Genomic DNA, 21,542 nt, shown 5'->3' with positions numbered 1-21,542 from the left:
AATGAGGAGGGGGAAGTGGCATCATTAGAATTGACCCCAAAGCCTTGTTCAATTCAATAGTTGAGAAAATGTGCCTCCAACTCCATCTAAGAAAATCAATCAAGAGACTTCCTCCCTGGGTCAGGGTTTCCAGCAAAGGAATTGTTAGGGGCCCTAAAAACATGCCTCGTTTGCCATGATAGAAATATCAATTTTCTAAGCAGACAAAATGGCTTCAAAGGGAGCACATTCAGGTTAAGGGAGATTTGTTTTTCCTAGCACTGGACTTGAAATTAAGGAAGACCCAAGTTCAAATTTCTCCTGACACTAGCTGTGTGATCTTGGGCAAGTCATTTAACCTGAAAATCACTCTCCTTAAGCAATAATATAGGACTAATGATAGTAATTGTGAGGACAGGGCTGTTGGGAGGCTAAAATGAGTCAATGGATCAAAAACACTAGATTTTAAAGCATTACATAAATGCCAGTTTTTATAAGTCTTTCGAATACATCTTAATGGGTTATAATTGTCAAGAGACCTAATGTGGAAGTAGCAAGGAACAGAATGAGGAGGCAAGAATGAGAGTAGGGGCTATTTTATTTCTTGGAACCTTCTTTAGGGTGAATCCGCATCAATTATCTTATTATGGGTTTTCTCAGAATTGAATAAGCCACATAATGCAGAAGATTCAACAAAAATTTACTTCACAGCTATGAACAAAGTCCTCTTCTGGGCCCTTTGAAACAGATCTAAAGTTCCAAGGTTTAGTGTTGTATTTGATTTTTTTAATTATATAGTTGTGAGTTTTTTCCCCCTCAAGTAGTTTACAATTTGGTAGAATTCAACATAGGTGATGTGTCATAAGGGTAGATGTAGTTAAGTGTCCTCTAGGTATACACTCTTCTTCTAGGTACACATTCCAGCATCTGCTGGATGCTGGAAGAAACAGAGGCAAGATATGGTCCCTGACCTCATAAAGCATGCAATCTAGTTGGGGAGCTATGGCATTACACCAATGAATGGAACACCAACTATGCTAACCCCTATATATGGAAAGATCCACATCACCAGCTCAGGTGAAGGAAATGATATTTCTGACTAGGGGGAGGAAATAATCAGAAAAGGAAGCTGACAAATTTGAGTCTCCTTGAAGGATGCTAAAAGAGGGAGGGATGGAGAAAAATCAGCACATCCATCTAGAAGTTCCTATCCCCCTATTCCCATTATCCCTAAATAAACCAAAAATAGATGGATAGTGGGGTTTTTTTTGGATGGACTTGAATTCAATAGTCTGGGATCTGGTTTATGTCTTTCCCTATGGAACTCTGGGTGTTATATCTGAACAAGTCCTGGAGGACTGGCCCTGAGCTGTGACTAAGAAGACAGAATTGCCCCATCTGTGATAGGCACCAGTCCTTCCTCCACCTCCCTGAGTCCAACCTCACTGTTTCTTTACCTCCATTCTCTCACAGGTTCCAAGTCTCCAGGTCTGAAGATGAACTGGGCAACAATAATGTGCTGGACCCTTCTGCTCCTAGCCGCTTTCTTTTGTGAGAATGTCACCAGCAAAGGAGGTCGTGGTGGAGCCCGAGGAGCAGCTCGTGGTAGGGGTCGAAGCAGTAGCAGCAGCAGCCGGATGCGGATGAAGCCTGCCCCACGCTACAGCTCCTCCTCAGGCTCAGCCTTCCGGGTAGCAGCTGCGGCCTCTGCCGGAGCTGCTGCAGGGGTGGCAGCAGGGGCGATCGCTGGAGTTGCTGGGAGGAGAATGTCCGGAGAGGTAGGCCCTAACAACGACTTGGAGACAGAGCTCTACTATGGTAACCAGACCAGGGAAGGAGTCTACAGCTACAGGTGGACATCAGGGACTGACCCTTGGGGCATGGAGCCCAATCTCAGCCTCTGCTTGACACTGGGTTTCTTTCAGCTGTTTCCTCTTTAGAGATTACCTTTCCCTGGAAAGTCATGATCTCCTCTCCCTCTCCCACATATCCCTGCCCCATTTTACTCAGCCCCATCTTCTTGTCTTAATGGTTTCATCTTTTACCTTCTACAGTAGCTCCTAAGGCACTGTGCTCACTCCTTTCCTTTGAGCTCTTCCTTAACTGTCAATCAACCCTAAAGGGCTTCAAGAGTTTGAGGATGGTAAGGTGAGCCAATGAACCCAGGCCCAGGGGTGAAGGAGCACCAATTACCTGGGATTGTGAAGATGATCTCTCTGGTAGTCAGTGGACCACCTCAGAGGAAAGTTGGGCAATTTCCCCATAGCTCACATTTCAAGGGCATCATTAGCTACCCATTGATGTAGCCCTACACCAGAATCCTTCTCCCCATTCCTCTCTTCTTAAAAACACCATCCAAAGGTCCCTATTACAGGAACTGACTGAACAAGAGAAAACAGGGGACCCTAAAGCTGTATTCCCACCAGATTCCAACTGCCATGCCCAAACTCTCATACTCTCTTCAGAGTAACCTAAAAGAGGTGCTGAGCCCAAGCCAAAGCTTGAGAAATGATGACCAATACCCAAAGAGAGCACCTGCAGATGCTTCTGATACCTAAATTGAGGCCAAAGAGGATTGAGGACACACCTAGCAGCAGAAAGAACACTGAGAGGGTGCTCTCCATCTCTCAGATAAGCAATAGTTATCATCCCAGTTTCAAGGTAAAGGAAAACCTAGACTGCCTCCTCACACTGCCCTTTCACATGAATTCAAGGGGCATAATTTAAATTACAATAAAATCCAACTGAAGAGGCGACAATTTGGTAAGGCCCTAAATGAAATTCACTTGCTGCAGAAAAACAAAGGTACCTCTGAAACATTTCATTAAACCCTAAAAAGGAATTTAATTCTAACTAAAGGAGTCTTGAGGTCCCCTGCCAAGGATGTCAGAGAGGCCTCTGTTCCTTGGACATGTCTAATTTCTCTTTGACTTTAGTTCCTCAGGCACAGTCCTAGGACCTACTCTATCTTCTGGTTGTGGCAATATTTAACCACTCTAGAAACTGGTCTGTTGATGAGTACCTCATTTAAGCCTGACTTCCCTGCCTCCTGGATTTATACCCAACATTTGATTGAAGAGCTTTGGGGAGAGATTCCTATTTAATGAGTATAAAATAAGAAACTAACTCTCCTTAGACTATCTTTGGTAGAGAAAGTATTAAACATTTCAACTTGGATGTCTTTTTCATTCAAGATTTTTTTTGTTAACCAAGATCAGTTATTGTAACAACAAAGAAGTGGTCACCCATCAAATGTAGAGACTTTATTAATTTCTACTATTCCTCACTAAAAGGTCCTTCCCTAGAAGTAAAAGTTGGTTTCTTATTCATAGAAAGGTTTTCAAACTCCCAAGAATCTTCTTCCTGAGTGATTCATCATGAAGACTAAAGAAAATGGAAATCTTGTGATTGAACCAGGCTAAAAAGAATGCAGACACCCAGAGAAGTCAAGTCCTTGGATCCAAGAACCATGTTCCTCTAGTGGTCTACTAATTGAGTTTTTTTCCTGTTCAGATGTCCTTCAAGGAGCAGCAGCATTGAAAGAAAGGTTGTGGGAAAATCAGGTTTCAGTAACCAATGAAAAAGAAAAAAAATCAAAACCGAAATCTGTTTTAATGCTGAGCACTCTATGATCTATTCTATTCTTGAGACATGTTTTCTTGACCTCCTCAACAATAACTGTTAAAATTTGTCACTTTCTTTACTACCAGCTAAAGCAATTCAGTGATGTGTGGTGCAGATCCCAAATAATACTCACCTCCAAAAGAAAAACAAGACATTCATCCCAAGAATACAACAGCCGAATTTCAGAAAATCAAAATAGTTTATAAAAATCAATGCATTAATCGTTCCTGGCCAAGTGTCTCATTTTCAGGTACCACATGAAACTCAGGAGACAGAAAGTTCCAATTTTCATCTGTCAACAAATTATTTCCAATCTATGTTCAAGGGTTTTTTCCTTTGTATCTAACCATGTTCTCATCACCAAAAGTGAAAAATTGAATTTTGAGACATTCAGTGTTTGATTACACTGAATTGGTCTTCTACCTTGGGGGGAAAACAGTCATTTATTTTTCTTCGTGTAGAAGAGAAAACATGATCATAGAATATGGATTTTCTTGGAATATCATCACCAACAAAATCTTTGAAGAGGTTCAACATGATCTTGGTGCTTCTGGTTAAAGAGCCAGTCATGGCAGCCCTAGATTGGGAGCTCAAACATGAGCTTGGTAAAACTAGGACTGCAGAGGTCTTGTGCCTTTTGGACTTCTGATACAAAGACATATATAAATGCCTGCTTCTCCTAGCTATTCAATGACTTGCACAGGACTTTATTATAACAAAAAAAAATTCCCTTCAGCATACAAAACTTGGCCTATGGAAGTGAAAGGGCCTGGAACAAGAGATCAAGGAAGCAGCCAAAGACAACCTTCTGGGCAACTGGCTCATTATCTCCACTATAAACCTGGCCAAACAAACCCAGATGGAGGTTCCAAAAGGCCAATGAACTAAGCACTTTTTTTCTAAAGGTCTGAACACTGCTATACAGCATCCTCCATTGATTTCTGCCTTCACACTGCCATACTCAAAATCTATGGTGAGAAACCAATGTAATAATGGGTTCATCTCTGCATGCTAAGATTGATATTCTGTTGAAGGATATCATGACTTCAGTCAAATTTGGCAGAAATATGCCAATCCATGCTTTAACCAAAGGTTCCATAGGTCACCCCAAATTACTGTAGAGAGGTCTACTAGTGACAAGTAAGTCTCAAGAAAGGGAGGTGGAGTCTGTTTATTACAGGGAGGGAGGAAGAAGGAAAGATAGGAGGGGAGAGGAGGCAGGGGAAGAGGAGAGGTTGCGAAGAGTCCAACCAATATGCTAGAGACCTTTTTCTAATTCTACATGATTTGTGGAAAAGAATAGATGAATTGTGATTTGTACTGTTGGAAGAGAAACAGATCTCAATGAAGTCTCAAGTATACTAAAATATAAGCTAACAATCTTGAGATTTACAATTTTCTCATGAATCTGAACAGGATTTTATTTGAGATTTTACCATTGAAGATTTGTCTAAAACATAATATTAAGGAGTTTGAAGTTTTCTTTATAGAACTAAGAGGGCTTCTTGAAAATTAATCTATCTTTTTAATGGTGTTGGGGGGGCTAGATAGATGAGCAGGGAAAAAATTCTAAAGCTTTAGTCAGGAATATCCATCTTCAGAGGCTCTATCATTTTTCTGAACTCTTCCATCAATAACTATTTTTGCTACTGTTAAAATAACCATTTAAATCTAAATGTAAGTCAACTGATGCTAACAAGTCTGCTGCTTAGACAGAGTGGCAAGTTTCCATAGTAACCCTGTAACACTCCAGCTGATTTTAACCATGGTAGAAGTACCACCAAATGATAAGAAAAAAGCCAAAAATAGGTGATCAGAGACCAAATCAACTAAATGTGATAAAATCCCCCTGGGAAAATCAAGCAATGCACCTCACACGTGAATTTATTTGGGTAACCCATTCTAAACATTACTTTTAAAATTGGAAATTTAATATAGTAGATTCTTACATCAGATACTTAATTTTCTTTAATTTTAGCAAATTCGAACATGGAATATATTCAGCATTTAGCAATGTCTATAAAGTTTTATAATTATTATACTATATTACATATAACATTATTACAATAGACTTGTTAAGTGATCACATAACCTTGGACAAATGACTTCATTCTCTGGGTCTGTTTTCTTATCCATAAAATCTAGGGGATAGACCTATGAAACCAGATGGGTAAACCAAATGACCTAAAATTCCACCCAATCCGAGGATCCTATAATCCAATAAGAGATTATAAGAATACAATGCACTGGTTGTCAAAACTGCTATGTAGATGTCCGACCAACGATATTGAAAGGCTTCAGAATATGCCCACCTGTTGTGGTTAGAGTGGATAGGTATTAACCGCCCAAATATTATCTGGTCTTTTTAACATTTCAGATACCAGTATCTCATTATATACCAAGACTTTTTAATCTGGAGTCCTTGAACTTTTAAAAATATTTTAGAACTATATTATAATATGGTTTCCTTTGTAATTTTTTTTTATTTTTTTAACTTTTAAAAATATTATTCTGCAATTGGGGCCATCAGCTTCACCAGACTGCCTAAGGGGTCCATGATAAAAGAAAGGTTAAGAACTTCTCACATATCCTTTGAATAAATCTTTGAATCATTTATTTTAGTAAAATTCCCCCCAAAAAACTTTAATAAGGCAAGAATTCAGTTGACTAAAACACTGAAAATACAATTTTTTAAACATCTGTTGATTTCTCTCTATTTTAGCTACTATACCACTGTTAGTTAAGAATAGATTAACTTTTTAAAAATAAAAACTACTACTGTTCATTTGTCATAACCTGAAAGGACTCAGGGGTAGGTCTAATGTCTTTTGTCTTACAAGCTACTCTACTTGACATATGACTTGTACACATGGCTCATAAGTTTGGGTGACTTTTTCAGAGGCTTTATGGAATCACTTTAGCAGGACTTCCTCCCTACAGCACAAGATGGATGGCAGCTGTTCTTGAATTAAACTGCAAGTTAATTTTCAACCATATTTGTTCAAGTTTTTGTTTTCAAAGTAATATGAAAATAAACCACCATATCATAAAGTTGATTATTTCTCAGACCATAGAATCTCTGGTTGCAAGAGCAACCATGAAGATTAAGTTCCTAACAATACTATTTTAAAAATAACTAGCTAGGAACATTTCAAACTACTGTCTTTCCTAAGCAGGGATTTAATCCATGGAACCAAGTTGGTGGTGGTACAAAAGTATTAGTCAAGAAAATATCTATTTAAATGTTCACAAGAAAGAAATGTAGTGATCACTGGTCTAAGTTCTGCTTTTGACAAAATGACAACTCTTTGGCCTGGGAGTGTTATTGCTTTAGATGATAATCAAAATCTTTGACAAATGAAATTCAACTAAATCAAAGAAATGCCCCTTTCCCACAGCTGGCAGATAATGTATCAAATAAGGTTTTTTTTTTTTAAGATTCCTTTATTATCCCCAGAAGGAAAAGGCCAAGTTATTTAGGAACTCAACAGACTAAAGGAGCTTCAATGATTACCCCACTTCATGGACCCTAGTCCTGAAAATATCCTTGTCATTGATTTAGGGAGAAATCATAAACAACACTTTATTATTCTGCCAAGACATGATGAAAATCCTCAGATGCCTCCCAAAGACAGCAGCTACTTTCTGGGCTTCAGGTTTGCAGCTTTATCTTTAGAGCTAGAAGAGACCTCTATTCCAAGGTCATTTAGTCAAACTCCCTCATTTTACAGATGAGGAGCCTGAACCCCAACAAGTTAAGCGACTTGCCTGGGGTCACACAGGGAGTTCATGGCTCAGGAGTCAGAAGCACGGTTTGCCCCAGGCTCTTCCAGGAAAGCAGTGTCGAACATCACCTGACCCAGCAGCCCACTACGGAAGCTTCGAATGAAGTCATAGGCTGCTGCAGAATAGTTAGGTTGAATTACATTAACATTACCTACAAGGTAAAAATACATTGTAAGTCCATTATATCCTGACTGCCACCAGACCTCACCACCCAAAGCTCAAGACAGAGTGTGAAATGATGTCCCTGTTTTTTTGAGGGGGGTAGTCCTGAACAAGCTAGATTGAGGGTAATTTATTATATAGTCCAGGAGGTAAACCTGCCCTGGCTCTTGAAGAAATTGTTAGCATCTTCTCCACACCATGCCCTTGCATATCTTCCTTTTCCCTCTTTTCCTTCCCAATTTCACTCTCATCTTTCTTTATCCTTTCCATTTTTTCCTTGCCTGTGGGTAGCCAAAGGCATTCCTGGCCCTCTTTGGTTCTTCTGGGAGAACTTGAGACTAAAAGATCCGTGCATTCACAAGAACCTCTGTCTATCCAGCCTCATATGAGTGAGCACGGTACTCTATCGCCATTCAGCACCTCTGTCAATAAGATCATACCTACAAAATGGAGGAGGTGGTTTCCCCTCCTGTTCTTGAAAAGAAGGCATCAAGTCGCCTTCGCTGAATCCCTTAAACATGCCCTCTGGAGCCCAATTGTCACAAGGCCACATCCTCTGAGGACTCACCAGTGCCAGTGAGCACCTTCACTTTGTGGATCTTCTTGAGTTTAATAGCAATCCTTTTCAGCACGCTGCTGATATCATCACAAGCTTCCCCCAGGTCATAATGTTCCACATACCTGTAGAGTGTCCAGAACCCCAAACCCAGGCACAAATATTTAAATATTCCATAAAAAAAGCTCCACAAAACCACAGCAGCTAAAAAATCATGCTTTAAAGAAAATTCCCACACAGGTCAATCAACACGGCCAACCAGAGATACTCTATACAACACATGATCATAGGCCAGTAGCACAGGAAGTCTCCAGTCACCCCCACCCCCAACACACAGATGAACATGAATCTCATCTAGGAGAACCCCACAAGTGTCTAGCAGACATCCAGCCTTGAGAACTTAAAGCAGTGGGAGCCCCGGCCTTACAAAGCAGTCCACTGTTCACATTTTGAGGTCTCCAGGCATGGTGGGTAGAAAACTGGTCTCCAGGAAGGCAGATGCTCATTGGTGGAGTGACCCCTCCGTTCTCACCTCCCCAGGCAACTCTCACCACCTGAGCATCACAGAGCATCTACTTCTCTGCCTTAAACTAGAGAAATAACAAGTCTAAAAATCTTCCTCCAACTCTACTTAGGAAGTTTTTCCTTAAAGCAAACCAAAATCTGCCCTTGGCAACTTATACAAACTGTTCATTCTGCCCTCTAAGAACAAGGAATACAAATGGAAAGTCTCCTCCACATGACAGGGCTGACAAAAGCCTCATGTTTGAGGTCAGGTTGTTATCATTCTCCACCTGCACCCCCACCCTATCCCCAAGAATAGTACTTCCCTGTCCTTGAGCATTTTTTATTAATAACCTTCCTAAAAAGTGGATCTCAAAAGTGAAATCAGTACTTCAAATGTAGAGACCAAAGCAAAGTATGAGCAGAATTGTCCCTTACACAATAAGCCTCTCTTGTAGCAGGCCAAAGATTACAGGAGTTTTTTTTGTTGCCCTATAATGCTTTTGAATCATGCTGAGATTGTAGATCATCAAGTACCCAAAACTTTTTCAGATGAACCTAAGCATGGCTGGTACAATGGATCAATGTCCACTGTATACTTGCAAAGTTGATTTTTTAATTCCAAGTTCCAGTTTCTCCATTTGTCCCTAAACCTTCTGAATGTCACCTTAGATTTGGTCAGACTTTAAATCTTGTCAAAATGTTTTTAGGCTCTTTGTCTTCCAATATATCCCCTATCACTCGCAGTTTTTTTTCCCTAATAATTAAAACTATACAAAAGTGAAATGAGATGATTTTCATTAAATGGAGATCTTTAAGCAGAGGTTAAATGACCACTTGTCAAGGATGTTGTAGCAAGGATTTTGTGAAAAGTATAAACTCAACTAGATAATAACTGAAGAGACTTCCAATTTTGAAATTTTGTGACCTTGACCATGAAAAGATGATGACAACAATACCCACAATAGATCAATAACACTGAGAGAAGTCCAGAAGGTAGGATAATCTTAGATAAATTTAATGTGTTAGAGAATCTGGATAAATGCCATGCTACTTACTCACCGGAACTGCTGTTGCTTATTAAGTATGAAAAGGAGATAATCAGCAATGATATCTTCTCCTACCAAATGGTCCAATATAGTTCCTATGTAAAAAACAAAAAACAGGAAGAGGATGAGTCCTATAGAGTACAATCCACCTATTAGATATACATAAAAATTTGTATAGTGAAGAAAGACATAGAGAAGCTGTGTTGGGAGCTAGTTGGAGAAGGAGGTGAGGATGAAAAATCACCTCCAGTTCATACCTCTAGAAGCAGCAGAGACTAACAGAGTAAAGCAGGAGATAACTGAGGCCAATATGGCCATATTAGATGGAGCAGAGGGGAAGTCCTAGAGAACAACATAAGCTCAGCTCACCACAGGTGGCGAGCTTCAGTCCAGTCTCCACATCCTGGATCCGTGGCGCCAGCACACCAGGAGTATCCAGCAGAAACATCAGAGGCCGCTCACACACCTGGCTGGGCATATATAGAAGCCATCATCAGGAGAGAAAAGGTCAACCCCAGAAACCTTGACTAAGCACCTGTCTAGGTCATGCATTCTGCTAGCACATGGAAAATCAATCTTGAGAAGGGGGCTCTCTTTATCCTGCCAGGGTGAAAGCCAAGGCCCTTGGTGCCACCAGGGCCCACAATTATTACCACTTAAATCCATAGGCTGATCCTGAAACTATAAATCCAATGGGATAACAGATGCAGAGTCAGGTCCTTGTCTTGATGTCCCATTGACTGAAAAGGGTCATAAGCCTTCTATGTTTCTCTTTCAAGTGATGCCTTTATCTTACACTATAAATCCTACTGGGTTACTGTGGAATTTTCCTAGTGCTCTAGGAACTACCCCTTTACATGCATCTTACACTGAGTTCTGCTCCAGAAGTTATCACATTCAGGTAAAGTTCTAGCACATTGTAATCTTTGTTTTACAATTGTAGTAATGAAGACAAAGACTATTCTCGTTCAATGATCAGACTAGGACTGGACTACAGCTTCACTGTGAATTCAGTTACTTATTGTAAAGAAGTGTGTTGAACAGAGTCCAATGTGGTTTCTGCTTTAGATGGTCACAGAAGAACAGTCTTGAGTCTTGAGTTCTACAGGATGGTAACTCATTATTTAGCTTCAGCATTCCCAAGTAATTTTTTTTTAAAAATCAACCCCCCCCAAAACTTCTACATTTATGAAGATCAAGAAAGGAATGACGTGGATCTCCTGCCCCAATAATAAAATACACACTACCTGAATTTTGGACAGAACTGCTTTCGTGACCCCAGGTTCACCGCCCACTCGAGAGGCTTTCCCTATCAGAGAAAAAAGAAAAAGTCAAATTCATAGCAAATTCATCACTTAGTCTAGAAATGAAATTCAATGCCACAAACATTTATTAAGTGAATAACAGACCAGAACACAATACAAGATAGATTGACTAGAATGTAATCTATCCAATGAACAGTGAAACCCTCTCAGCCCCCATCTCCATATACTGAGAAATGAATGAGAGGTGAGGGTGCTAGGGAGTTGGGTGTCAAAGAGGCACCAAAGGCAATTCCTTGGCTCTGAAATTTGGACTAAAAATTTAAAAAATTTTGATTCACTTGTTGAATGGCTCCCACATAACAAGAACTACACTGCTCTTCCAGAATGCTGTAAATGAATTTTAATTTCAAGTATGTCACAAGATTTAAAATTTTTGATGTAGTATACCTACCTATAGACCAGTTAATAGATGCCCTAATGAGCAAATTAGGACCAAGATTGGGGTGGAAAAAAAAACACAAGATGATGAGAAAAAACACCAATTTTCTTCTGTAGTTCATAAATGAATTCTGATGGTAGTTCCAAAAAAGAAGAATTCCAAATGTGAGCAACAGAAACAAATCTCTCTGGACTAACAAAATGGGTTCCCAAGAAAACAATTCTGAAAGATAGTTCCTAAGATGTGAAAGTTCTGTACAGTTCATATTTTGGATTATACAGTTCAGTTTGCTTTAGATCAACTGAAGATATCATCAAAGTTTGCAAAAATAAATATCCATTTTACAACTGGAATGAAAATTTGTGCTCAAGATTAAATATAAAGTGAAGAGAACATTTTCCAACAGCATAGAACTCACCCTTCTTAACTCCCTGGTCAATATTGAATCCACTACATTAGGCATTCAGAAAGTGTTTCTTAGTAAAAAAAAAAAACCCATTAGGATAAATCTCTATGAGTTTTTAGTATGCAATAGTTTTTAGTACACACACACACACACATCTTCTTTTCAATGAGGAGAAAAATACAAAACAATCTTCCCTTTTTTTTTTTTTCCTGAGCAGTCTTCTCTGCTCCACCATGCCTATTTCTCCAGGGATAAGCAAAAAAGGCATGAAACTGTACCAAGAAGTCAATACCTTTTTTGAGATGCTGCCTCCTGAGTGAGTTGATAAGCGAGGACTTGCCCACATTGGGCACACCAATCACCATGATGCAGTATTCCAGGTTCTGCAACAAAAAGCTGAATAAGGAAGGGCAGGCCCAGTAGTACTGGAAGGTTCACTCCAGGATCACACTTATCATCCCTTATGCTGATAGAAATATCAGAAGAAAGCTAACTTTAGATCAGTCAAGAATTTAAACAAGGTTATTAATGATACAATAAAAACCACTTCAGGGAACATTTCAACTGTTTTTACTGGCAGGAGTGAAGAGGAAAATATTAAATCACCAAAATACAGAAGGTTTCTATCACATGTATGTCTGGCAAATATATTTTCTTTGAGGCCAAACTTCCTGTCCTTTTTTGGATTAAGCCTGCCATATGACAGCTTCATTACAGAACTCCTTAGCACTCTTACTTCCCAATTTTTGCCCTTTCAGCTGACCTCTCCTCGATGATAGCGGTAGCCACTCTCAATCAGTTCTGTAACCTTTGGAACAATCTGTCAAAAAATTCATTAAAAAAACTATCAGTTATATGGGCTTAATCTTTGGGTAACAGAGTAGTAATTTCCTTGTATTTAAGGCTGGGACAATAGAAAATCCAGTATTCCCCCCCTTCCCCCCCACCATTCCTTAAAGAAGCATGATGATGACCTCTTGAATCTCATTTGTTTTTCTACATAGTTTTAATATATAAGTTGTTTTCGTTTTTCATCTTTAGAAGCAATGATTTTCAAGCACAGGTCTAAGAGACCTGAATATCATTCTGATCTCCAACCTTTTGGAATAACTTAACTTCTCCATGCCCTGATCTCACCTCTCATAAAATGGGATAGTACTTCTCTCTCATTCAGGATATTTCATTTAGGCTTTATTTACAGAAATGGAAATGGAACTGAAAATATCATTTAACACAAGAAGAAACAATTAAAGTACAAAATACTCTCTTCTAAAGGAAAAATAGACTATTTTCCTTAATAGCTACAAATCCTCACAACTCTTAAGTCCTAATGCTTTGCTCTTTCAATATTTACTAGAGGATGCCTATAGATATTGATCCTACAGAAGAGATGCAGGAGGCATAGACATGAGAGATTTATAACTGCTAACAAAGGCAATTAAAAAATCAGAACTCAGAATCTGTCCTGAAGATAATTCTTTAAAATTCTAAGTAATTTATATTCCTGCCTATCTTTACCATATAATTAAGCAGGAAGCTTCTGAACAGAAGAAAATGAAATACCTGTTTTATGTTTTCATCCTTTAAACAATTGGTAAAAATTACATTTTTCACTCCTTCTTTGTTCAAGTGGCCCACAATTTTCTAAAAAAGATAAGATAAATTCATATTAAACAATAAATACAAGTGTCAGTAATGTGGGATTTAATGGAAAAGACTGAGGAGCTTTAACCTATATGTAGTCTAGGATTTTCATCAATTTATTTTTTTTGGCTTTCTGCTTTTCTGTTTGTAAAATGAGGATAGTTCCTTCCAATATGAAAATTGGTTGATCCACATAGATAGATTTTCTTACATAGGGCACACTCTCCCATAGAGGTCAAAAGTGACATGAGGACATTCTCAAGGTCTCTCTGAAGAACTCTAGAATCAACTGTGAGGCATGGGTGACACTGGCCCAGGAAAACCAAGCATAAGGTGCCCTCATCAAAGAATGTGCTGTTATGAGCAAAGCATAATTGCAGCAGCTCAAGAGAAAAGTGAGATGCACAAATTTAGAGACAACTCCATTCCAAATGTTCATAGAGACTATTTGTACCTGACCTGTGGTGGCCTTCTGAGCTCCTATAGGTCTGATCAGCCACACTACATTGTACCTTGACCTTGACATAATGATGTCATTTTGTCCTCTTCAAGAAAAGATAACTAGAAGTTGGAAAGAATTAGTATTCTTGTATATTTTCACACTCTGAGAGAAAACCAAAATCATCCTTAAACTTTGACCCCCTTAAATGGCAAGGTAATTTCTACATTACAGTAAAAGTCCAAAACATTTCTAATATCAACATTAGCTAGTAAACTTTGGAGCCATATTCAGCAGCTATATTTAAGATGTTCAAAAATGTTTCACCAGACACTACTAACCTCAATCATAAGTAAGACTTATCTAGAAAAAGAGAAGAAGAAGAGACAATTTTCTTTTATTATTTCAGTAATTAGCTACTCAATCAGACCCCTTTTGCAGCATGGGAGACGCTAGCACAGGACCACCCAGCATAGCTTGCCCTCATCAGAGCTCCTGCCTCTACAAGCAAAGCAGAATGGAAGCTGCTCCAAGGAAAGGTGACATCCCTAAGTTTGGAGCACCCACCCCAGGTGTTCACTCAGACTATTTGTGCCCGACTTAGGGTGGAGCATTCCAAGCTCATATTGGTCTGATCAGTCAGAATTGGTCACACTGCAATTTGTCTCTGATACAGTGATGATATTTCGCTCCTCTTCAATAATGAAGGACATGAACCAACCAATCAACCAGGTTCCTTTTGAGATTTCTACTATGTTAACATATATACATATCAAAATGATTAGCCCTATGTTCTTCTTTTACTATACCAAAAACCACCTTGTCCTTTTGTGATTCTGGCCTAAACACTTCTGCTTTCCTGCTTTAGTATGGGACACAGAGGATGGGTAAGCAGAATTAAAAACCACAGTCCTGGTCCCTACATTCCTTTCCAGGAGCAGGGATCTGGCTCTGCAAGGCTAGTGAAGGTGAACAAGGAAGCTCTAGGAAATATGGACACATTCTTTTTTTGGACCTTAGAGGAAATGACCTTGCTATCCTGCATCATAAGAGAGAGCCAGTGTTATGGGATCCTTTAGTGAGAACATAAGAAGCTTCTCATACCAGAGTCAGTTAAAGTACTGATAATACTTAGAAATTTCAAATAAAAATGCATTTGAAAAGTGGGAGAAAAAAAATATTTTTGGAAAAAATCAATGACAGTGCCAGAAAAGAAATAATAAAACATAGTTCTCTTCTCAGGGTGCAGGGGATGGTGACTCCTAAAACATATCCTTGTGTATATTTCTTGTCAGTCATTCATCTGAACATTTTTCTAACATTTCTACAGCAACAAGGCACTTTACATAGATCATCTTACCCAATTCCTCACAACGACCCTTGGTGCTATTATTATTCTTATTTTACAGAGAAGGAAACTGAAGCTGAGAGATTCAATGACATACCCGAAATCGCAGGGATCATTGAGGCAGCAGGACCCACATTCAAATCGTCCTGCCTGAGGTCAGCAGTTCAGCTGCCAAGGCAAGGAGAGGGTGATCTGGCTCCTGCCTGTCCTTCCCCTCTTTTTGACCCCCTTCACCTCTCTCCAAATTGTGATGTGAAAACAAAGGACATGAATAAAAATGCCTCTTTTTAGAAGAGACATCAATATGCAACTCAAGCTGAAAATGTGAGTCCTTCCAAGTATTAAAGATAAATACTTGTCCTCAGGAGAACTGTTACTACCTCATACTCACAGCAGGAATGTTTCTAATGATAAGTTAAGACTATCAAATGCAAGTACAGTTGGGGTGAGGGTCACCATTATGCAAAATGCCATCAAAACCCAAAAGGCGGGCTTTGAAGTTCCAAATGAACCACAAAAGCCTGGGTTTGTGGTTTAATGTTAGCCTAAAAAAAGACTGTGGCTGAAAGTCACATGCTTAGGCTGTATGCCTTTTAGAGATTATACAATAGACTGAGCAATTTGAAACCTAAGATTGCTACTTAAAGTCAACAAAGGCATTATGCATTGTTAGAAACTGAGTAAAACATACAGGTGTGATTTCAAAAGAAATCTTACTCTGTGTTACACAGAAAAGAAACTTGAGATGAAATATTTCAAAGCAAAGTAACACTGTAAAAATGTTCCGTGCTGCCCTGACTTCTGGGGTACAGACTAAGGAGTTGCAGACAGCACAGGAAGAGCCTCTGCAGTTAAGAGGATCAGGATTCATGTCCCACTAATGATACTACACGAGGCACTTTTCAAAAGTCACTTAATTTCCTCAGTTTCTTTATTCAAAAAAATAGGGATTCCTTCCAACTACAGATATATGATCACATGATCTCAAAAAGGGGGCTTCTGGACTTTGCCACTAGTTCACTGTACATTTTGGGAAAGTCACAATCTCCCTAGGTCTTATTTCTCTTCCACCTGCAAAATAACTTTGATATGTAACAGTGAACTTTTAGATTAAAACTTCTCTGATTCATTAAAGGATTTTAACATGACTGAAGCTGAATGAATAAAAAAATAGATTTTATTTGGAAGGTCACCATAATAAACAGATCCTAGTCATTTCATGTCTCTAGTTGAAAACTCTCAGGGGTTCCCTACTGTTTAACATGAAGGTATCTGGCAGCAGCCTACCTATCCAAGCCAAGCTGAACTGACCTATATATACATATATATATATATATATATATATATATATATATATATATAGGGCTATACTCTCCCATGCCTGTACTTTCTCTGGGGGGGATTGGAATCAAATAAATCATACCATTCCTATGGAAAAGGGCATGTTATCTAACTGCCCTATAGTTCTACTTACAACCTTCTAAGGGATTATCTCTCATTTACATTTGTATCCTTAACACTTAGTAAGAGGCCTGGTCTGGAATAAGTACTTAATAAACACTTTTCATTCATTCATTTATGCTTTTGTTAAAGCTCCTTCCTATACTTCATCATCTTTTCCCAGTCCCCACTTACTGAATTCCCATCCATACCCCAAGTCCAACTTGAAGGACACCTCACATATTTATAGATATTACTTTATATTAAAGTTAATGTTTCCTACTCCCTACAGGTTCATAACTTCCACAAAAGCTGTATTTCTCCAGCATCTAGCAAGGAGTGAGCATTCAACAATAAGTGCTTTCCAAACTGTTGAATTCACAAATAATCCAGGCTTTGAGGAAATACCTCTGGCCATCTCTACTGTAAGGAAGTTAAGAGTCTGTGGAAGCTGCCTCCTTGAAACCCCTACTATTGCTCCTCATTTTCCTTTCCCAGACACATGAACTTCAGCTCATTCTGTACCTCATGACAGTTCTTCAGAAATCTCAAGCCTTACCATCCCCTTCCAAAGGCTTCTCTCCCCAGGACTAATCTTACCCCTGCTCTCCTCCCTCTCACTCCCCCAGAGTTCTTTGATCTTCTTTACATGACATGATTTTGCTTCTTACACTCCTCACTCTCTTTAACTAGACATGTTCTCATTTATTACTAACCCCTTGAACAACTGAGACTTAGAACTGAATACAATGCTGAGTGATCTGATCAGGGCTGAGAGCAGTGATAGTCTCTAGTTTTAAATATACTTCCATTACTATCTTAGATTTATATCTGTTCATAGTGCTTCAGGCTGCATTCTACTGTAGAAAGGAAGGCACCACAGCAGCTAGGTGGTGTAGTGGACAGAGCCACCAGCCCTGGATTCAGGAGAACCTGAGTTCAAATCTGGCCTCAGACAGTTAAAAATTACCTAGCTGTGTGACCCTGGGCAAGTCACTGCCCACTGCCTTGCCAAAAAAAAAAAAAGAAATGAAAGCACTAAGTGAAGAACACTTCAAATATCTGATGATGCTCATGATGGTCCTATCTACTAACTCAAAAAGCAAGAAAGCTTGGGGATGGCACTGGAGGCAAAAGATGACACATTTCTTCATTTTTATAAGGTCTTTCTAAGCACAAGAGGATTCTGAGGTTCCATTTTATTTGTGTTATCATATAAATAATTTTGTGAAAAAAATTATTCCTAGAATGATGCAAATGCAATAAAATGAGTTCCTGAGAAGTTATATGCAAATCACATTTTGGTAAATGGAATCCATATTTGAAATGCACAATGAAAGTTTGCTTTTTGAAGAAATAATGATCATTTTGTAAAAAAAAAAAAAGCATCTTTTGTTAAATCAAAAATGTATTCTCCAAACTATTATTGGCATAAATCAATTTCCCAGACAGAAGGAATTTTAAGGCACAGTGACAGTGCTGAAGATAAGATTCATACCTGTTTCTCTTTAAGATCTGCCAAATCCATTTTGTTAAGTACAAGTAAGTGAGGCTTAATTCCGAGGGTTTCCTGGAACAAAGGATTACGACCAGATAATGGAATGTTCCAAAATTAAGGGGAAAATTCTTGAAAACACTTAGATATTTCCCAGACATATAAATCCTTTCCAATTAGGTTATACAAGAAATTAAGTTTCTTCTGAAACTCTCTCAGAAAGGCTTCCTCAGAAAGATAGAGGCAAGTCAAACCACACAGTTTGATTTCAGCGCTCAAACTAGCACATTTTTCCCTACCTGCAAGAGAACCTATGTCCTTTCAATATTGTTTACAGTGGACTGTCATACCATATTGTCACATAATAGTCTCTTCTTAGTTTAACATTAAAGATCATTTATGAAGGATCCTTCCTCTCCTAGAAAAGTCTCTCTTGAATGAACATGAAAAAATGTTAACTGCTCACATAAACTGTCAGTACGTTAATTAGCATGTGAAATTAATTCTTTGTATTCCAGTGACAATCAAAATGACAAATCACTGTAAAGAAAGTACCCCAAAGACTCTGTCAACCAACAAAGGAACAAGTTTCATTTGGTTTGCTTCAGCCAGTCACTTCTGGCCTGTGAGTGGTGACTCAATCAAGTTCTTACAAATGTCAAAATGAATCCCTTTCACCAAGAAGACACTGCACACCTGTTAAGGCAAAGGCATGATGGATGCAATGACAGTCTTCTTTTTACCAGAACTCCCTAGGGACAGTGCTGACCAAAGGCAAGTTCAGGGAAGCTCACAAGAGCAGAATGCAAATAACTGGTCAGAGGCAACCTTGGGAGAGATGAGAAAGGGTTGAATGCAAACACTGGGAGATAAATCCAAATGTTTTTCCTGCCCTGCTATTAATCATTTCCTTTGGGAAGACAATCAGAACTATAAAAGGATATCCGAGCATCGTGAACCTCGATGATACAGTCTATCAGCTTCAGGCTGCTCTGCATCTTCTTGAGACCTATCAAACAGAGAAGGTGCTCAGATGCTGCGGAAAGGTTGAGCTCCGTCCTGCTTCAGACGCTCACAGCTAAGTAAGTGCACAAGTCACTTCACCAAGGGCCCCTCAGATTCTGCATCGGTCAAATGAGACGACCCTGGCAGCCCTACGCTAGCTTACTAGAGGGCAGAACTTTGCAAATGCTAAAATCTAGCCACGTGGGGATCATTCATCCCAGAGGCCGGAGAAGGGGGATGGGGAATTTGTTTTTAACCTGAACTGAGCGGCACACAGGCATACGAGAATTTGCGCTTATCCTCCATTTCCGCCGCGGGATTTGCACTCCAGGCACGGCCTGACGTCCACAGGAAGGGGGTCTGCAGGGCTGGCAGGGGCAGCGCCGGGGGGTGGATGCCAGAAGCATCCGGGCATCACTGAAGGTCGGGCACGGACCTCAAACAATCCTGCCCTAACAGGCCTCGTGACGTCACGCTTGGCACGCCCCCGCCCGCGCAGGCGCACACGGCGCGGGCCGCTCTACTGCGGGCCAAGGCCGCCGCGGCGTCGGGAGCGACTCTCACCTTTGGCCATGTGTCCCGGGAACCAGCGCGCCGCGTCCTGGCCGGCGAAGGAGAAGCCGCCCCGCCAGGCCGTCCGGGCCGCGCTGCACAGCGCGGCCGCCCGCACCCGCATCCCGGCGTCGGCTGGGCCCGTCGCGGCGCACTTCCGGCCTCGGTCCGGCCCGTCGCGGCGCACTTCCGGCCCCGGCCCGGCCCGGCCCGGTGCCCCCGCGGCCCCCGAGCCCTTTAGTTCCGGGCTGCGCCGGGGTCGGCCTGGCAGGCGCGCATGCGCGAGGCCGGCCCCGCCCCCCCCCCCCCCGCGGCTCGCTTACAGACCTCCCACTTGACAGCCGCCTGAGCCCCTCCCCGGGGTCAGCCCGGGAGTCACCTGGCGTCTGCCTCAGTTTCCCCGCTTGTAACGGGGCCACCGTGGCAGCCCCGGCCCAGGACTGTGAGCAGCAGATGGACTAGCCCCTGCGCAGAGCGGGGCCAGCCTGAGCCGACTTGGGTTTCAGCGCCTCCCTCTTAGTTGTCCCCCTTATCCTTCCTGTCTGTTTCAGTGCTCCTTGAGGACAGGGGCCACTTGTGCCTTTTATTTCTTTATTATTTTATATTATTCATTTTATTATTTATTATATATGTAATGTGTTCAATATTTATATTTATAATAATTATATATTGTAATATATATGTTCTATAACATCACATATATATTATATAGAATATTATAGAATATATTGTATATTATTATATTTTATAATATTTATCATAGTTCATTATTTTTTTATTATGCTTTTCAGTGCCTGGCCTGTAGTCGGTGCTCCATAAATGTCGATAGGTTGACTCCAGTAGAAGCTTGTGTGTGCGCGTGTGTGGCTGTTCAGGTCACTTGTTCACGGTAACAGCCTGGAATACTGTACGACTTTCATGGAGGGACTTTCCATATCTTCCCTTTAAATTTCACCTTTGCTTCAACACAGCTGGGGAAAATTATTATTATTTTTTAGGTTTTTGCAAGGCAGATGGGGTTAAGTGGCTTGCCCAAGGCCACACAGCTAGGTCATTACTAAGTGTCTGAGACCGGATTTGAACCCAGGTACCCCTGACTCCAGGGTCGGTGCACCATCCACTGTGCCACCTAGCCGCCCCTTTTTGGGGGGGGGGATTATTTTTAATTTTATCTGCCACTTATTAACTATTTTCCCCCATTTTTACCTCTGGCAGGTTTAAGAAAGATGTCTTCTGTTGTCCTCTAAGTCATTTAAGACTGACATAGTCTTTAATTAGCATTTGAATTCAGTTATTCAAACAGCTGAGAGTTCACTTGGCCTCCTGTTATCACCTCTGTCCAGGTTTTAGCTCTGAAGGCTGTCCCAGGCCACACCTTTTGAATTCCTGTATCTGCCACACTCATTTCAGCTGTGAGCAGCAAAATTCATAAACATTTAAGTGGGCAAATATCATGAGTGCCTGAAAAAGCTGGTTTTGTGAAATATTGCCCAAAATGTGGCTCTTAAGAGCTGAGTGATCTGCCAACTGATCTATCCCACTAGGGGTGAAACAGATACTGGATATTCAACCTAAGTTTAAGCTCTTTCCAAACACTTAGTGTTGGTCAGTCATTTTCAGTTGTGTCCAACTGGTTAAGGCCCCTTTGGGGGTTTTCTTGACAAATACACTAATTCAGTTCATTTTATAGATGAGGAAACTGAGGCAAAAAAGTTTACATGTCTTGTCCAAGATCACAGAGCTAGTAAATGTCTGAGTTCAGATTTGAACTCAGGAGGATGAGATGAGTCTTACTGACTCCAGGCCAGGCACTCTATCCACTGTGCCACCTAGCTGCCCCCCACACTTT

General features: G+C 40.4%; 2 protein-coding genes across 3 annotated transcripts; one reads left to right on the top strand and one right to left on the bottom strand.

The window, feature by feature from the left end:
• Window positions 1–1,458: 1,458 nt before the first annotated feature.
• Window positions 1,459–1,919, top strand: SPRN (shadow of prion protein). The gene has a single exon (XM_074232633.1). The coding sequence runs from the start codon at window positions 1,476–1,478 to the stop codon at window positions 1,917–1,919; it is 444 nt and encodes a 147-aa protein (XP_074088734.1). The 5' UTR covers window positions 1,459–1,475.
• A 1,540-nt stretch (window positions 1,920–3,459) lies between these two features.
• MTG1 (mitochondrial ribosome associated GTPase 1) lies at window positions 3,460–19,855 on the bottom strand. 2 transcript variants are annotated; one of them, XM_074232631.1, is made up of 11 exons: window positions 19,706–19,855; window positions 19,081–19,145; window positions 18,140–18,244; window positions 13,334–13,414; window positions 12,534–12,590; window positions 12,063–12,153; window positions 10,908–10,969; window positions 10,030–10,126; window positions 9,674–9,755; window positions 8,120–8,232; window positions 3,460–7,540 (listed from the first exon to the last, which is right to left on the bottom strand). In XM_074232631.1, exons 1-11 carry the CDS (start codon window positions 19,815–19,817, stop codon window positions 7,398–7,400), a joined length of 1,008 nt encoding a protein of 335 aa, XP_074088732.1. In that variant the 5' UTR covers window positions 19,818–19,855; the 3' UTR covers window positions 3,460–7,397. The 2 variants fall into 2 exon arrangements, with proteins under 2 accessions (XP_074088732.1, XP_074088733.1); XM_074232632.1 differs by lacking the exon at window positions 19,706–19,855 and adding an exon at window positions 19,399–19,617.
• Between the last annotated feature and the right edge of the window lie 1,687 nt (window positions 19,856–21,542).

Source organism: Macrotis lagotis, chromosome 4 (genome assembly GCF_037893015.1).
Source record: "Macrotis lagotis isolate mMagLag1 chromosome 4, bilby.v1.9.chrom.fasta, whole genome shotgun sequence".
NCBI classification, from domain to species: Eukaryota; Metazoa; Chordata; class Mammalia; order Peramelemorphia; family Peramelidae; genus Macrotis; species Macrotis lagotis.
The sequence above is the reverse complement of the archived record's forward strand: the minus strand, read 5'-3'. Positions and strand labels throughout refer to the sequence as shown.